The sequence below is a fragment of the Lepidochelys kempii genome, chromosome 11, assembly GCF_965140265.1.
Source record: "Lepidochelys kempii isolate rLepKem1 chromosome 11, rLepKem1.hap2, whole genome shotgun sequence".
NCBI classification, from domain to species: Eukaryota; Metazoa; Chordata; order Testudines; family Cheloniidae; genus Lepidochelys; species Lepidochelys kempii.
The window spans coordinates 58,809,513-58,826,499 of record NC_133266.1 but is presented as its reverse complement, the minus strand read 5'-3'; the positions used below and the strand labels follow the sequence as shown (position 1 = coordinate 58,826,499).

The following is a 16,987-nucleotide window of genomic DNA, read 5'->3' as shown; positions in this document are numbered from 1 at the left end:
TTTCCAATAGTAGCACAGATGTGCATGGCATTTCACAGTAATGTAGATGTCAAGGATTCTGCCTCAAAGAGCTTATGATTTAAATTAGACAATGGTGGGGGTGGGTATAATGATAGCAGACAATGGGGGGGGAAAACAGGAGGAAGGAGAGTTGCAATGACAATGGAATCATGTGATTGGTCTTTCCTTTGGATCTTTGTTAGCTCCGAGTAGATTGATTTTCTTTATTTTATATTTCATATTGGGGCAGGAGAGCATGAGTTGCTAGTGCCATAGTGTAAGTAAGTGATGGAAACCAACTGGAAAGGGTGAGCATTTGAAGAGAGAGTGAGGTCACTTGGGGACTAAGTCAACACCCATTGAAGTGAATCAATGGGAGTCTTTCCACTGACTCCAAAGAGCACTGGAGTAGGCTCTTGGTGCAGAGGAAAAGAGAGGCTGTTCCAGGAATGGAGGGACTCAAAAACCAGACAGAGGTGTGAGTGTGAGGAAACAAAAAGCAAGCAGCAAGGACAGAGGAGCAGGCAGAGATGAGCGCGTACTGCAGATGGGAGGGTGTGGGCAGGAGGAACTGAGAAAAAGAGAAATTTGAATTATTAAAAAGGCAAACCCTGAATGCCATAGACTGGAATGGCTGGCATGGGCTGGGTCTGTTGATAGACATTTTAATTCAAGAATCATTAAAAAGTCTGAACTGAGGAGTTCTGCTGTGTATACACCATATCCAGGTGTAAACACTGTTTAAAACTACAAAAATATGGGCCTTCAATACCAAAAGAAACAGGCTGCAGCTACAAAGGCGTGTTCCAAAAGAAAAGCCTCATTACCATCTCAGTAAACTGATCGGCACAGGCCATTCGAATCCGCTCAGGAGTCAGGGGGCTGTTCAGTGTGAAGGTCCTGGTTAATCCTCTTTCCTTCCGTACAGCGGCCACTGCATCCCAGATAGCAAAGAACACAGAACATCCCAGGAACAGCCCTGCCTCGCCCATCCCCTGACAGGGAACAAAGGCAGACACATACATTTACTTTATGAACTAATTAAAAGAGGAAGTGTCTTATTAATATTTGAGATGGTGAAAACCTTTTACAAACTACTGATTTACATAGGGCCTGATCCTCTACCATGGGGGAGAATGAAAGTTTTCCACTGATTCAATGGAAGCAGGATCAGAGCATACTGTGTACGTCTACAGTGCACTGGAAACCTGGGCTCAGACTTGGGTTTGAGCCCAACTCCCCCAACCACCCACCCACAAATCTGTAGGATTCAGGTTAGCAAGTATTCAGGACCCAGGCCCTAGGACCCTAATGGTGGTGTGTGTGTGGTGGTGGTGGTGGTGGGGGGGGTGTCAGAGTCCGAGTCCCACTGAGACTCAGATCCAAGCCCTTTTATTTTGCAGTAGGACAGAGCTGAAGCTGCAGATCCAAGTCAGAATGCCTGCATAGTGCTGTATGGACATGTTGGCGTGGCTGTGAGACCCGGGTCCAGCAACTGTAAACCCAGGTTTACAATGCAGTGTGGATGCGCAAGTGTGCGGCTTGGAAAACCTGAGTCCATAAGCCCAGATTCCCCAGAACTGGGTTTACAATGCAGGTTTTCAGCTGCTGGCTGACTGCAGATATCTGCAAGGGTGGGTTTCAAATGCCAGCTATAAATTTTAGGACACTTGATTTCTCACCTGTGCAGGATTTCAAACTGAAAAGAAAATCAATTTGGTAAAAAAATGTTGGCAGATAAAACTGAAATGAATAATCTCCAGGGATTCATATCCTATTAACAAACTAGAGCTGAGACCAAACCCCACATGTGAACAGTGCTGAATGCCCTCCTCAATCTGATCCAGATGCAAGTTTCACAGTTGGCCTTATTTCTATCACAGGTCAAATCCAGTCCCTAGATCTAGATGCTCCTAAATGCTGGGAGTTTGGGCATCTTCATCAGGACTGAGATCTGGATTTCTCAGCTGGCCATTATTGTATCTCTAACCAGCCTTTCTAAAGCTCAAGCTCCAAAACACTCCTAAAACACTGGTCTGGATCGGCATTTTGCAGCTTTAGCCCACCTCTATAAGAAATGGACAACCAGACTTCAGGATTGAAAAATGCTTGTGATACCTTTCCCTGAAAAGTAAGCATGTTTTATTCACGAATGATAGTTTTAAAATTAGCTCTACGAGTTGTATGCATGAAGTGGGATAAACAGATTTTGTACGCTCACTTTGAAGCCTGGTGCTAAAAGCCGCTCTTTAGATCAACTCCACCCTGGGTAATTTCATTTTGATCTGGAATTTTCTTTCAAATGATCATTTTTCAAAATATTTCATTGGGATTATTTGAAAATAATTTTTAGAAGGAACTATTGTTCTACAATATCCTTCTGCTTTAAATGTCTTTTTTTATTCTGAAGCTTTTATTTGATTGACTACATTACATCCCTAATGGCCTAGGCAACTGAAGACATGATGCTCAATACACTTGAATTGGGCAGTATCCCCTACATCTTGCTTAGTGTTATTGCTTGTGTATATTCAAGGGCTAGGCCCCTAGCTGGTGTAAACTGATCCTCAGCTGGTGTAAGTCAGTGTATTTATTGCTAGCAAAAAAAGGTAGCTAAGGAGCCTATACTGACTAACTGAACTAACTAGTAATATTGTGTCTAATTTTAGTCACTTTCTCTTATGTTTCAGACTGTTACTACACTCTAAAGTCATGGCTTTAAATTTAGCTTGAATCTGTGAGGATATTTATACTAGAAGTTCCTAGTCCGCTTGTTAAACTCTAAAAATCATCAATAGGCAGCCAGGATGGAAGAGTAAAAATATCCCAGATTGTGTTATTTACAAATACGGTAGAAGCTGCAATGATGTGGAGATCTGTTTAAAATGTAACACAGAAACCTGAGTCTCCTTTCACTTACAGGGGTTTTATACCCGCATACCTTCTTTGACTTCAATGGAATTACTCCTGATTTACTCTAGCATAGGTGATAGAGAAATCAAGCCCCAGGTTTCACTTGCTTACCTTGGATGAGTAGATGGCATAAGGATTTTGTGAGGATGACAGCAAGGAAACACTGAACTGTTCTGGGATGTCACAGATTGCAGGGATTTTATACTGATCCGGGCCCCGAGTGTACAAGACGCCTTCTGGGGAGTATTTTAACTCCTCCATTGTATAAAGTCCAATGCCTTGAACAAAGGCACCTTCAATCTGAGAGTGAGAAATTATAAGCACTTTATCTTTTCTTATGCTGTAAAATGTATATAACATTGACAATAATTACACTCTCTGGACAGCATTCTCCTTCCTATTAGACTGTTGGGTTTCAGGGCTTTCCTTTGGAGCTGCTGGGAAGCAGAAAGCTCTCTCCACCTGCACTGCCTAAGTCCAGTCTACATCTACATGAGAAGATAGGGGTGTGATTTGTAGATTGTGTGTACACACATGCACACAATCTCGAGGCGCGCTAGCACAAGTATAAACAGGAGTATAGCACAGGTAGCAGCAGTGGCGACACTGAGTATGTACCCACAGGGCGGGTTCAGGCAGGTTTCTACTTGGCACGGCTAAGAGGTGCTGCTGCTACCTGTGTGACCACAGCTACGCTACTATATACACTTGTGCTGTCATTGAGCTAGTGTGAAGGTGTGTACACAAGCTGGGATTCACACTCTGAGCTCATAGTGTGGACACTGCCACACGAAGAAATGCCAATCAGAGGGGCTGAAGCAATGGATCGGGGGTACAGTGGGGAGAAGCATTCACATGCTATGAGGAAGGGGGCCTGGTCATAAAGTGGAGGAGAGCTTGGAGACTTGGGTCTAGCCCAGCTGTGTGAAACTATACCGGTGATGAGCACAGTGGTGCAGGTGGGCAGTACCGCAAGGGGACACTAGGTAAAATCCTGGACCCACTGAAGTCAATGGGAGTTTTGCTATTGACTCCATTGGAATCAGGATTTATCATCATCTATAACATGGGCTGATAAGAGGTTAATGGTAGATGAATGAATGGACACTCGTTAACACAACAGCAACTAGCACAACGTGAAAAGAAGAAGAAATTCTTGGCACATACCTGTCCTATATCCACAGCTGGATTTATGCTGCATCCAGTATCCATAACAATGTTTGTTCGGATGTTCTACCAACAAAACACAAACATACATTGTGGGGACAGATATACAGGTGGATGGATGAGGAAGTGCTACAGGTCAGAGGCTTAATCCAGTGGGACAAGACATGTTTGTATAGAATCTCTTTCAGAACATACAAAACTGACCTTTTACTGGAGGAAGGGCTGCACAGTAATAACACTCATTAACCTTAGTAGGAGTTTAGCCAGTACAAGGACTGCAGGCTTTAACTCACTGTATTTAATGCTTCCAGTGGGACTTCTCACAGGAATACACACTATGTCCGGTGGGACGTGTTGCTGGAGTGGGCCCTTAAAATGTCAGGAGACTAGGCCAGGTGGGGCAACTGGCTGGTCAGGAGATTAGAAATTTAATACAGAGCTACAAAACAATTTGGCAGACTGCAGGCACCAAGAGAAAAGGCAAATACTGCCTGCAACACTGTCTATTATAATATTTTCACAAATCTAGCAAAAATAAGATTGAAAAAAGTGCACAAGTAACTAAATACATTCTGCTCTAACTGTAATTGCTAGTTATTTACATCAATTGGTACATGTACGTTAGTACAAAGCCAGGTGATTTACCAATGCACAAGTTATATGATTGTTGGGACATCAGGCAAAATGGGAAGTTCTGGTGGAACCTCACTGTACTATTTATGAGCTTTAGTGACATTCACTAGTTACCTTGTGATCGCCTGTAAGACAGTCAATTTCAACCTCCGAACAAGCAGCTCCGAAAATAAAATACTTAAATGGATGGCCTTCCCCTTTCTCCCAATCCATGTTAGCCTCATAGCCTCTGGGGGAAACACAGTCCATGGGAAGCATGGCTTTTAGTCGATTTTATTAATCTTTGTGTTACAACAATAAAGTGACAGAGCAAATAAGAGTTCAAAACTATGTGAAATTAAACCCAAAATACTGGGACAGATACCCTGCTGGTTTAGCTCCATTAAAGTCAATTAAATTCTGGCCAAAAATATGATAAACTGCTCCAATCTAAAAATTCTGATAAGCAACCAAATCCCAGCAGATTTCTGACAGAGATTGTAATGTAAATCATGTATAAAAGACAAGTTTACAGTAACAATTACATAGCCTATGACAAATGAGTGAAGTAGAAAAGAGAAATAAAATGGTCAGAGCATAGGAAAGATTAATTTACAAGGAAAGATGTAAAGAGCTAAAAATGCAGATCTTAGCTAAGCAAGGAGCAAGATGATGGTCTTCAAAATAGAAGTGTTAGCCTAAGAAGGGAGAAGAATTATTTAGGAGGGTCTAAGCAGGCAATAACTAGGTGAAATGGAATGGAATTAGCAAAGGGAAGAGATTAGTTGAACATCAGAGAAACCTTCACCATGAGTTCTACGAGAGTGTGGGATAGTTTCTCAAGGTAAGTGGTGGAAGCCTTCTTGTTTGGCACACTTAAAACTATACCCAAAGAAACCAACCCAGCAATAGGAAAGGTACAATAGGGAGTAATCCTGCACTGGTAGGGAGGTGCACACAATACATACATCTGGCTCACATCCTCAACTGAGCTCAGCAGGTTGTGAGATCCATGATGTGAGTACGGTGGTTGGGTAAATGAGTGAGTATTAGAGAAGGAGTGCTACACTTCCTCTGGGGCACCTACTGCTCCTTGCAGCAGTAGCTGGACACCTCATTTCATGGGCATGATGTGCAGCTGCCCAAATTATAGCATTCCTCTAAGAAGCAGATCTGTTGATTACATGAGAATATGAGCTAAAAAAAAATCAAAAATGCCTGTCAAGTCCAGTCTATCCAGGCCCACTTTGAGCTATTAACTATCTTCATGAGTTACTTATTAAATTCACACTTTCATCATATTGCTGAGGTGTGCCTCAGCTTTACTTAAACTTAAGTAAAGGGACCAAAAATATCTGTTACCTGAAGTACCCTGTAGCTGAAAGATTAATGCTCTGTTCAAATGCTTCTTTAACCTGTAGAGTACAACAATTATTGGCAAACTTATCACCTGGGAAGGAGTTAAACATACACCTATTTATTTAAAAATCAAACTGCAAGAAAATGCTACAGAACTGAAGAGCGCTTTGGTAATATCTGAGGATTCTCTCTGCCACCAGCTCCATTTTTTTTTTTTGCTCTGGGAGACTAGGCAAATGCTGAGTAAGTTCTCTGAAAACTGCAAACCATGATTCTAGTTCTAACTCAAGCCCCAGCAGGCAAACATACATGTAAATACAGCAGCTGTAAAATCCTGCTCACATGTCCAGGAACACTTTCCTCCTGGGGAGCTCACAGAAGTTCAGTCAACATTAAGGGGAGTCAGACATGTGCAGCTCCCAGATACTTGAATCAAGTTTGAGCTTTAATATGTGGATCAACTATGAAAGGTGAATAAGTAAAAATGGCACTTTGCCAAACAGAGCTTCTCCTTGTTTTTAATTCAGCCATAATTCCTGATATTACTGACTAAAAATATCTTTGACATAGCAGTTAGGCCCTCATTCAACAGTTCATCCTGAGTCAGCCAAGCACTTAAACATGTGCTTAACTTTAGGCACATGGTTGAATCCTATTGACTTCAATGGGGCTTAAGTCTGTTTAAATTTAAGCATGTGCTTATAGGGTTTTCTGAATAGGGCTAGATTTATACACATGCTTAAATGCTCTGCTGAACTGGGGTTTTAATGCTGCAGAGCCAACACAGCTTTGGAAGAGTGAACTGGATTTGATTTGGTTCACACATAAGCATCAGACTTGTTCTCACAGCTCTGCTTGCAGAATCTTTACTGTTGGCCACATGGCAGCCAGAAAGGATCCAGCTTGACTTTCACATTACAGGTTGAGTTTGCAGTGCTGATAGTAAGAAAAGTGTTTATTTGTAAACTGAGCAGATCTGGTTGATAAGACACAGAGGGAAAAAAAAACAAACAAAAACCCAAGTTGCCAGTTAACAAAAAAACCAACCACCACTTTTCAGAAAAAAATAAAAATGCTCTGAAGTGCAGTTATGCAAGTGATTCCAGCAGCGAGGGTGAGCTTCTAGATTTACTCCCTCTCAGCAATTCTCATATCAGATTTGCTTAATTTACATGTCAAATATGTTTTTGAAACTAATCAACTTTACAAGAGGTAAAGCAGCTTCTTCTCTGCATGGGTCAGCATTATCTTTTGATGTCAGTCATTCCTGATAATCTAAATTAAATTAATTTGACAATCACTAGAATAGCATTAGTCAGGACAAACTGATTTACTCCTCACATATGTAGGTGTCAGTTATACTTAGAGCATTGCCACAGGTGTTCCACTGTTATTCTCTATTAATAAGAATAGTTGGCAAACTTTAAAACATTTTGCAGAGTAATCATGGTAATCCTTTAAGAGGGAACATCTGTGTGTTGGGACTGTAAGCACCTCAAGGGCAGTGTGGCAAATTGCTGGCACTACTATGATGGGTCTCACGCTCTCTCTTCTTGGGGGTTCAGGGCACTATTTCTTGCCCCTGAACTGGGTATTAACTGCCCCACTAGTGTCCTAGAGGAGGGGAGTGGCGAGGGAGGGTCCCAGGCCCACCCTCTACTCTGGGTCCCAGCCCAGGGGCCCTAGGGATAGCAGTAAACCACCTGAACTCACGGTTCCTTCCCCTGGGCTACTTCCCTTTCCTGCCCTTCAGCTTGTGGGGCTTCCTGCCCTCCCTCTGCACAAACCAGGTGTCCCTTTACCTAGGGTCTTGGTCTTCTTAGCTCACAGCAGCACTTCTCCAAACTGTTCTCTGCACCAACACCAAACCACTCTGCTTCAACTCCTCCACTTGTCTGATTGAAGCAGGGTTTTTTTTAAACCAGGTGACTGGCTTCAGGTGTTCTAATTAATCTATAGCAAACTTTCTTCCCTCTACAGGGAATAAGGCTCCCTTCTAACTCTCTCCTGCTGCCCTCTGGCCATGCTGTATCACAGGCAGGGATTGTCATTTTTGTTAGACTTTAAATCATCATGCAGCACTGCATAAACAATAGGATTTTAATATTTAGGCCACATTTACAGCTCTGCACCAAGGGACTGATTCTCAACTGCTGGGGTAGTAAGTAGGTGGACCGCCAGATGCTTTTGAACAGACCCTGAAATCTTTACTTATTTTTTCCCCCCCCCCCATTATTTTCTCTGGAGTCTGGATTTTGATTATACCTTGACCAAGAAATTTGGACCTTGACAAACAATAATTGACTACCTGTAGCGGGGCGACCACTCACCGGTGCGGCACTCCTGTTGGTCATCCTGGGAATTAGCTCTTCCAGCCCAGAGCGCCCTCTGCAGACCAGTGTCTCACCTGCTGCTGGCCTCCCATGTCCCTCCCAGACCCTGTGCCCCTTTACCTTGGGGTGCTTCCCCCTGGCAGTGCCCCCACACTCAGTTTCCACTCCCAGGGGGAACCCCTACCCTTTATCCCCTCCTTGCCTCAGCAGCTACTGCCAGTCACCATCTAGCTCCCACTCACTGGGGCAGACTGCAGTCTGTACACCACCCATCATCGGCAAGGGGGGTTTGGACCTGCTGCCTTTGCCTAACCCTAGGCTGCACCTATACAACCCTAGTACCTTTCCCAGCCTTTAGCAAGGCCTGCAGCCTGGGGGTTCTCCAGCCCTGCTCCACTCAGGCACCCTGCTCAGCTCTCAGACAGCCAGGTCCATTTCCCTCTAAGGCTGAAGAGAGAGTGCCTGGCTAGCAGCCCTTTTATAGGGCCCGCTGATGCCTGATTGAGGCATTGCCCCAGCTGTGGCTGCATACAGGATTGAGACCTAACCACTTCATCAGATTTGTTTGGACCAATTAGACAGAGCTCTTTGTGGTAGGGTCTGTCTCTATGTTTTGTGTTTGTATAGTATCTGCACAGTAGGGCCCAGGTCTATAACTAGGGCTCCTAGATACTATGATAATACAAATAATAACAGAGGGCCCATCCTATGTAAAGAAGGCTTTTTAGCAGGACAAAATGTGATTCTAGCATATTACAGGTCTAAGTGAGCCCCAATTGGTGTTTTATTCCTATCAATAGTTTTTTGACACTGTTGTGACACTCTGTATCTCAGGGGAACACCCAGCACCCTCATGTTCATCCTTGTAAAATGACTGTGTGGTATCTAATGCAAAGTTTGTCATGTTGGGTGTCTTCGGAAGGCTCATGATGCACCGAGTATTGTGGTTATAGTGATGTTATAGTAATTGTTGTTACAGTAATGCTATAATAATGTTATAGGTTGCAATTTCATGTATATAGTTATGAGGCTGAAATGTATCCTCATGGCTTAAAGGAAACCCAGAGAAAAACTCCCCAGGAGCAGAGGGGCAGTTCACGCCTCATCAGGGCATGTATGGGACAAACCCAGCCCAGCCTCACAGGAACAATGGACACTGGCCTAGGCAGCAACAAAGGATCTGTTGGACTCTTGAGTGAGACACCCCCCTTCCTCTGGTCAGTTTGGGACTGCGCTGAGGTCATGCTCACCTGACTTTGAAGGGAGAGGGGAAGCCAAGAGGGAAGAAAGAACATGATAAAAGGGAGAGATGTTTGCCTCTCTCTTCCACCTACATCTACAGACACCACACCCAGCGACTGAAGCGCTGATCAAAGGGGAGACCCTGGCTGAAGAGCAACCAGACAGCCTGTGGTGAGAAGCATCTAAGTTTGTAAGGGCATTGAAAGTGTTAAGATCAACTTAGAATGCGTTTTGCTTTTATTCATTTGACCAAATTTGACTTGTTATGTTTTGACTTATAATCACTTAAAATCTATCTTTATAGTTAATAAATCAGTTTGTTTATTCTACCTGAAGCAGTGCGTTTGGTTTGAAGCGTGTCAGAGACTCCCCTTGGGATAACAAGCCTGGTACATATCAATTTCTTTGTTAAATTGACAAACTCATATAAGCTTGCAGCATCCAGCGGGCATAACTGGACACTGCAAGATGGAGGTTCCTAGGGTTGTGTCTAGGACCGGAGATATTGGCTAGTGTCATTCGGTTGCACAATTCAAGTATCAGCTTACATGCCAGAGGCTGTGTGTGATGTTTGCTGCATGTTCAAGATTCCAGTACTGCCAATACCATGTATTTTAGCAGCTCACTATATGTGGGGAGGGACCCACCCAAACAAAGCATAAGGGCCAGATCCTCTGCTCTGGCCAAGCTGTGCTCTGTGCAGGAAGCATTTATCCTGCTGGTAAGAGATCACCATAGAAAGAGGAGAGAGAAAAATATTATATTTTATTTTATATTATATTATATAAATATTTTATATTTACATACATACATACACACACACACACACACACCAAAATTGCTATGTACATGCACATTTTTTAAATATAATTCATACCCATTTGATTTTTCACCCTGATACAAAAGTGCCTCTTACCCAATCATTCCAGGTACCTTTCGGGTTCTTGCTAATGATGGGCTCCAGGCGTTTCAAGAGAGTCTGGCAAGCATCCTGGTGAAGAGAAAAGTTGGGGAAAATAATGCAAAAGTGGAGAAATAGACATTTGTCAGTATTTAATAATATTCAACATATTTTTTTGTCATGGTGGAAGTACTATCAGCAGAGAAGACATCCCATTTACTTCTAGAAATTATTACTCCTCATTTAATTCCGTAGACCCCTTTTTTCTGGGGAATCCATCACCTGTCTTCCACTTAGAGAAGGATGGTGAATCAGTTTCTTTTGAGGCTCTTAACACTTCCTGTCTATAGCCACCCAAACATGCCACCTCCTCAGTGAATTTGAAGGAAAAGTCTCAAATCCTGGGGAAAGGGAGGCTCAAGTTTGTTCCTGACTCCAGTTCTTCTGGGCCACACATTTTTAATATTTATGTGAAAATAGATTAATCTAGCTAATTGGTAAGGCCACTACTAGAGATGGGTGACCCTGAAACACTCCAGCAGGTCGGTCAGTTTAGATAAACATCTGGTTTCAGAGTAACAGCCGTGTTAGTCTGTATTCGCAAAAAGAAAAGGAGTACAATTGGTTAGTCTCTAAGGTGCCACAAGTACTCCTTTTCTTTTTGATAAACATCTGGAGGTTCTTATGCTCATCTAAATCTCAACAGAAGTAGTAGAACAGAGGTCCCATCTCTCCCCAAACCAGATCCTTCTCCTCCGCTCCCAGATCTGCACAACCAGGCCTCCTTCAGGCCTTTGCGTCATCCCTTACTCCAGGGCTCATGTGATACCCACTCTTCCCACCCCATCTTTGGATCAAGGAATCAAATACTCATGAGATCTTAAGTCTCTCTCCTGGGACTAGCCAAGTTTCTGCCTCCAAATCTGCCACCATTGTCAGGCTTCCCAATAAAATTACCACCCAGAGACACTGCTCCATTGTAACAGAGAAGCTTACAAAATGTGTAAGTTTTAATATAAAAAACAAGAGGCCTCTGTCCAGTAGAGAAACCAAAGATCAGCTAGGCCTGTGATTCTTTCATGAAAAAATAGGGAGGAAATTAAGGGTCTTGATTTAAGGAAGATGCGGAAGGATGAGAGAGAGGTAGGGAAGATTTGTTTAATTAAATTGACTCAAACCTTAAAATAATGTCTGGGATTAGTGTGAACTAGCACATGATCAGTGCCAGGTCTTTAAGAACTGGTTTGCTCACTTCATCGCAGGAGAGATAAGAGGCCTCCATTATATGCAGTGAGTGTTTAGTAAAAAAAACCTTAAGCCTTTTTGGGGAGCTTTGGGTTCTGTTCTGGAAACCCCAAACCACAACATAACAAAGAGTTTGGAATTCATCAAGAAGCAATGTTTCATATTCTTAGTGGCCACCTGCAATAGCCACACAATAGGTAATTTCAAGCTCTGTGGGACTGCTCATGTGCGTAAAATTAGGCACTTGCTTAAAAACCTTGATGAATGTGGGCTTTTAAAGTTCACTGGTAGACAAATATTACCCTTTACCTTTACTGCCATTCCATTGACATCAGTTCCAGCAGATGCTACTGAAGCACAAGCATTAGGAACAGTTGTTGTGCTTGTTTCACAAAAATGAATACTCGACATGGGGATCTTTAATTCCCGGCTGGCAACCTGGGGTGGGGAATGAACATACTCTCATTCCATTTGAAACACACATTTCTGAACATTGCAATAATATCAGCCTTCAAAAGGTATGTCTACACAGCAAAGAAAAACCCAGGACTTGGGCTGTTTCATTTTCACTAGGACCCTGCAGGGTGTGAGGTCCCAGAGCCCAGGCTCCAGCCTCGTGCCTGAAAGTCTACAAAGCAATGAAACAGCCCCACAGCTCAAGCCCTGCAAGCCTGAGTTGGCTGGCATGGGCCAGCCGTGGGTTTTTCTTTGCTGTGTAAAAATACCCTTAGACACTAGGTTATGGATTTGATAGGATTTGATCTAATAAAGAAATTATTAGATATTCTTGCTCCAGAGCCTTCCATTTCCAATTGTAATCACATTGCTGTGTCTGTAGGGGTAAAGTGGAACAGAGGAATGATGGTCTTGTGGTTAAAGCACTAGACTGAGTCTCTATAGAGCTAAGTTCAATTCCTGATTCTGCTACAAACTTCCTGTGTGATCCTAAGCAAGTCATTAGGGTGTGTCTATATAGTTAAAAATAAACAAAATACTCCAAAACCCTATGGCAGCAAGTATCAGAGTCCAGGCCAATTGACTTGGGCTTGTGCTGCAGGTCTGAAAATAATAATGTAGATGTTGGGGCTCTGGCTGAGACTCCTGTTTTGGTTGGAGCCTGAACTGCTACTTTTAGCCCCACAGTGCAAGCCCAATTCAGTTGACCTGGGCTCTGAGACTTGCTACCACGGGTTTTTTTTGCTGCATAGATGTACCCAGTGTCTCTCTGTGCCTCAGTTCCCAGTCAGTCAAATGTGGATAACAATACAGTAGAACCCCGATTTTATGAACATCGATCTTAGGAAGAGATGGTTATATGTGCGCCTATGGGCGCTCCACTCTAAGTGCACATGTGCCCCATCAGCCTCAGATCATAGATTTTAGGTAGTAGTGTCTGTTCAGCTCACGCATGTGCCCCATGCAGCCCCATGCTCTGCACCGTGGCCATATATAGCTGTGCGGGTGAACTGCCTTCAGTTTCTTCTCTGCTGAGCAGCTCCATGGTAAAGAACTCAAAGCAGAGGGTAGGAGGGCAGGTAGTGTAGCATCCACAGGGACACATCTTGAAGAACCACAGTTACTGCACAGGGTGAGTAACCTTCTCTTCTTCTTTCAGTAGTGTCCCTGTGGGTGCGCCACTCTAGGTGACTACTGAGCAGTGCCCTCTATGGAGGGGTAGGTTTTGGAGTTGAGTCTAAGGCTGAAAATAGCACAGTAGAGACAAACATGGCATCAGAAGCTGAGACATGAGTAACTGTATAGTGTTCAGAAAAGGTCTGAATGGCGGTCCAAGTCATGGCTCTACATATTTCTGTACAGGAATGCTCTTAAGAAAGGCTAATGAAGCAGAAAGGGATCTTGTGGAGTGAGTTAATACTCTAGAAAGAGGTTGAATATCATGGGACTGATAACAATAGGTAATGCAGCCAGATAGCCAGTCTTTATTTGGAAATTGGAGATCCCTTAGTTCTGTCCACAATGGAGAGAAACAATCTGGGAAATTTTCTAAAGGACTTAGTTCTGTCTAGGTAAAAGGCTAATACCCTCCTGACATCAAGTATATGTAATGCCTCATCTTCTTTATTCTGGTGTGGCTTAGGGAAGAAAACTGGAAGTTGGATAGGTTGGTTTACCCGGAAGTCCAAGGATACCTTTGGTAAGAACTTGGGATGCAGTTGCAACATGACCTTTTCCTTAAAAAAGACTGAACAAGAGCTTTCCAGGTGTATGAACCAAGCATGTCTTAAGGCAGAAAATTCCTAAGTTGCGATGTAGGGTACGTTCTCTGTTCTGCATGAAAAGGTGTGGAATGGCTGGGAGAGGAATTGGTGGGCACGTTGCGAGCTGTGCCAGGTAAGGGTACCAGGTCTGTCTCGACCAAGTAGGAGCAATCAGAATAAGGTGAGCTCCATCCCTTTTTATTTTCAGCAGGACCTTTGATAGTAGGGGAAATGGAGGAAAGGTGTAGAGAAGGTCCTTGTCCCAGGGGAGGAGGAGAGCATCGCCCAGGGAGTGTTGTCCCATCCTCACTCTGGAGCAGTACTGTGGATATTTCTTGTTCAGGTGAGTTGCGAACAGGTCTGTGGATGGTATTCCCCATCATCTGAATAGGTTGTGAAGCACTATTGGGTGTATCTCCCCCTCATGGTCCTGCGGGAATGTGTGACTGAGACTGTCCGCTATTGAGTTTTATCTGCTGGGGACGTAAGCCATGGACAGTGTGACACTGTGTAAGATGCACCAGTTCCATAGCCTCATAGCTTCTGTGCATGGGGGGGGCGGCTTGGCTCCCCTCTGCCAACTGATGTAGTACATACAGGCTATGTTGTTTGTTAGGATCTTTGTATGTGATCCTGTGATCAGCAGGAGGAAATAGGTGCAGGCATTTCTGACTTGAGGAGATTGATGTGGAGGGATATCTCCACAGGTGACCATTTGCCTTGTATTGTGTGGCCGTTTAGATGCATGCCACACCTCTGAGTGATGCATCGGTGATGAGGAGCAACGATGGTGATGTTTGCGCAAATGGGATCCTTTTGCAAATGTTAGCTGGATCCTTCCACCAGTGTAAGGTGTTTTTGATCCTGGTGGGTGGTGATAGGGATTTGTTCAGCCTGTCCTTATTGGGTCTGTAAACTGAGCTGAACCACATTTGGAGGCATTGCATGTGAAGTCTGGCATGTGCTATTACCACCATGCCTGCTGCCGTATGCCCCAAGAGTTGGAGCAGAGCCTGGCTGGTATTTGGGGGCTGCTTTGAATGGTGTCTAGGAGTGTGACTAAGGATAGGAACCTGTGTTGAGGTAAGAAGGCTTTGGCCTGTAACAAATGGAGGTCAGCCCCTATGAATTCCAGGTGTTGCACTGGAGAGAGGTTGACTTCTGGGTGTTGATCTGTAGACACAGTTCCATAAACAAGTATATCGTAGCTTCACTGACTTGGTGAGCCTCATGATGAGACCAGGCTCTGAGGAGGCAATCATCTAGGTAAAAATAGATCATTATCCCTTGAGAACGTAAATGAGAGGGCACCACTGAGAGAATCTTGGAAAATACTTTTGGGGCTGATAATCCCAGAGGGGAGCACTCTGTATTTTTAATGGTCGTGTCCCAGAGTGAATCTGAGAAATCATCTGTGAGCCAGTAGGATTGAGATATGAAAATAGGCATCTTGAAGGTTGAGGGCTGTAAACCAGTCTCCCTGTTCCAATGTTGGAATGATCATTGACAAGGTGACCACCTTGAATTTTTGAGCCTCGATGAATTTGTTAGGAGCTGAGGTCTAGTGTGGGTCTCCAACCTCCCTTCTTTCTGGGTATTAGGAAATAACAAGAGTAGAACCCTTTGTCTCAAGATGCTGAGGTACTGGTTCTATGGCTCCTAACTGGAGGAAGCAATCTGTTTCTATTCATAGTAAACTCTTGTGAGAAGGGTCCCTGAAGAGGGATGCAGAAGGGTGTTGTGGAGGGAGGTAAGGAGGTAAAATGGATGGAGTACCCAGCTCAAACGATCTCTAGGACCCGTTGGTCTGAAATTATATATTCCCAGGCACTTCAGAGTGCTGCCAATCAGTGGCCAAATGGGTGTGGAATGATGGTTGGCTGTGTCAGTTGGGGGGGGGAGTACTTTGACCTGTCCATCAAAACAGCTTAGACGTAGAGGGCTAAGATGAAGATTGTGGGTCAGATGGTTTGCATTTAGGAAATTTCCCTTTCTTTCTTTGTGGCTTGTAGTGGCACTGAGGTTAGTACTGAGGCGCATTTGGTCTATGCTGGAATTGGGGACTAAATTGTCTCTTTTGTCCCAGTATATAGCTACCCAGTGACTGCAGGCTAGCCCTGCAGTCCCCCAGGGTATGAAGGGAGGCATCAGTCTTCTCAGTGAAGAGCTTCATGCCCTCAAATGGAAGGTGCTTAACCATGGACTGTACCTCCTTTGGGAAACCCAACAAAAGGAGCCATGACGCCAGAAGTGGAGATGGACCTAGCTGCTGTGTTGAAGGCAGATTACAGCAATATCTTTGGCACTAACTGGCCCTCCTGGATAATGGTCTTAAATGAGTCATGATATGCTTCTGGCATTGTCTCAATAAAGTCATTCAGTTTTATATAATCATATTTCACCATGAGGGGCTAATAGTTGGCAATACAGAATTGTAGGGTGCCTGAGGAGTACGCTTCTCTGCCGAAAAGGTCAAGGCACTTCCAATCCCTATTGTAGGGAGTAGCTCTTGACTGGTGTTGTGAGCCACAGGAGTTGAGATGGAGTCCACCACATTGGAGTTGGATGGTAGGTGGGAAAATAGGAATTCAGATTCCTTGGCAGGGATGTAGTAATTTTTGTCAGCTTGCTTGCAGGTTGGCGCCATCGATCCTGAGATTTGCCACACTGTCTGTCGGGTCTAACATGGTCTCATTAATCAGGAGGGCAATCTTTGAGGAGGATGAAGAGTGGATGATGTCAAGGAGTTGATGGTAGGTGTTCTTGACTTTTTCCAATGGTATCTGGAGTGTTTCTGCCACCTTCTTCGCCAACTCCTGGAAGAGACGAAAGTCGTCTGCCAAAGATGGTGGAGGAGGCATGATGGCTTCGTCTGGAGAGGAGTATAGGGTCCTTGGTGTCACTTCCTCCTCAGTACTGGTTTCCTGTTTCTCTATGTCTTGAGATGGTTCTGAAGCCTTGGATGCTGCAGCCAAGGGAGTGTGCCTCCAAGGTTT

At 44.0% G+C, this 16,987-nt stretch overlaps 1 protein-coding gene across 2 annotated transcripts in view; it reads right to left on the bottom strand.

Annotated features, from left to right (window-relative positions):
• LOC140895790 (aldehyde oxidase 1-like) overlaps positions 1-16,987 on the bottom strand; it is a 76,309-nt gene that overhangs the window by 3,665 nt on the left and 55,657 nt on the right. For both annotated transcript variants that reach the window (XM_073306342.1, XM_073306341.1), the window contains 7 exons: positions 12,082-12,210; positions 10,543-10,617; positions 6,055-6,107; positions 4,828-4,942; positions 4,081-4,146; positions 3,025-3,213; positions 828-995 (listed from right to left, as the gene is read on the bottom strand). In XM_073306342.1, coding sequence (XP_073162443.1) covers positions 828-995; positions 3,025-3,213; positions 4,081-4,146; positions 4,828-4,942; positions 6,055-6,107; positions 10,543-10,617; positions 12,082-12,210 — 795 coding nt within the window. The remainder of the gene's footprint in view (positions 1-827; positions 996-3,024; positions 3,214-4,080; positions 4,147-4,827; positions 4,943-6,054; positions 6,108-10,542; positions 10,618-12,081; positions 12,211-16,987) is intronic.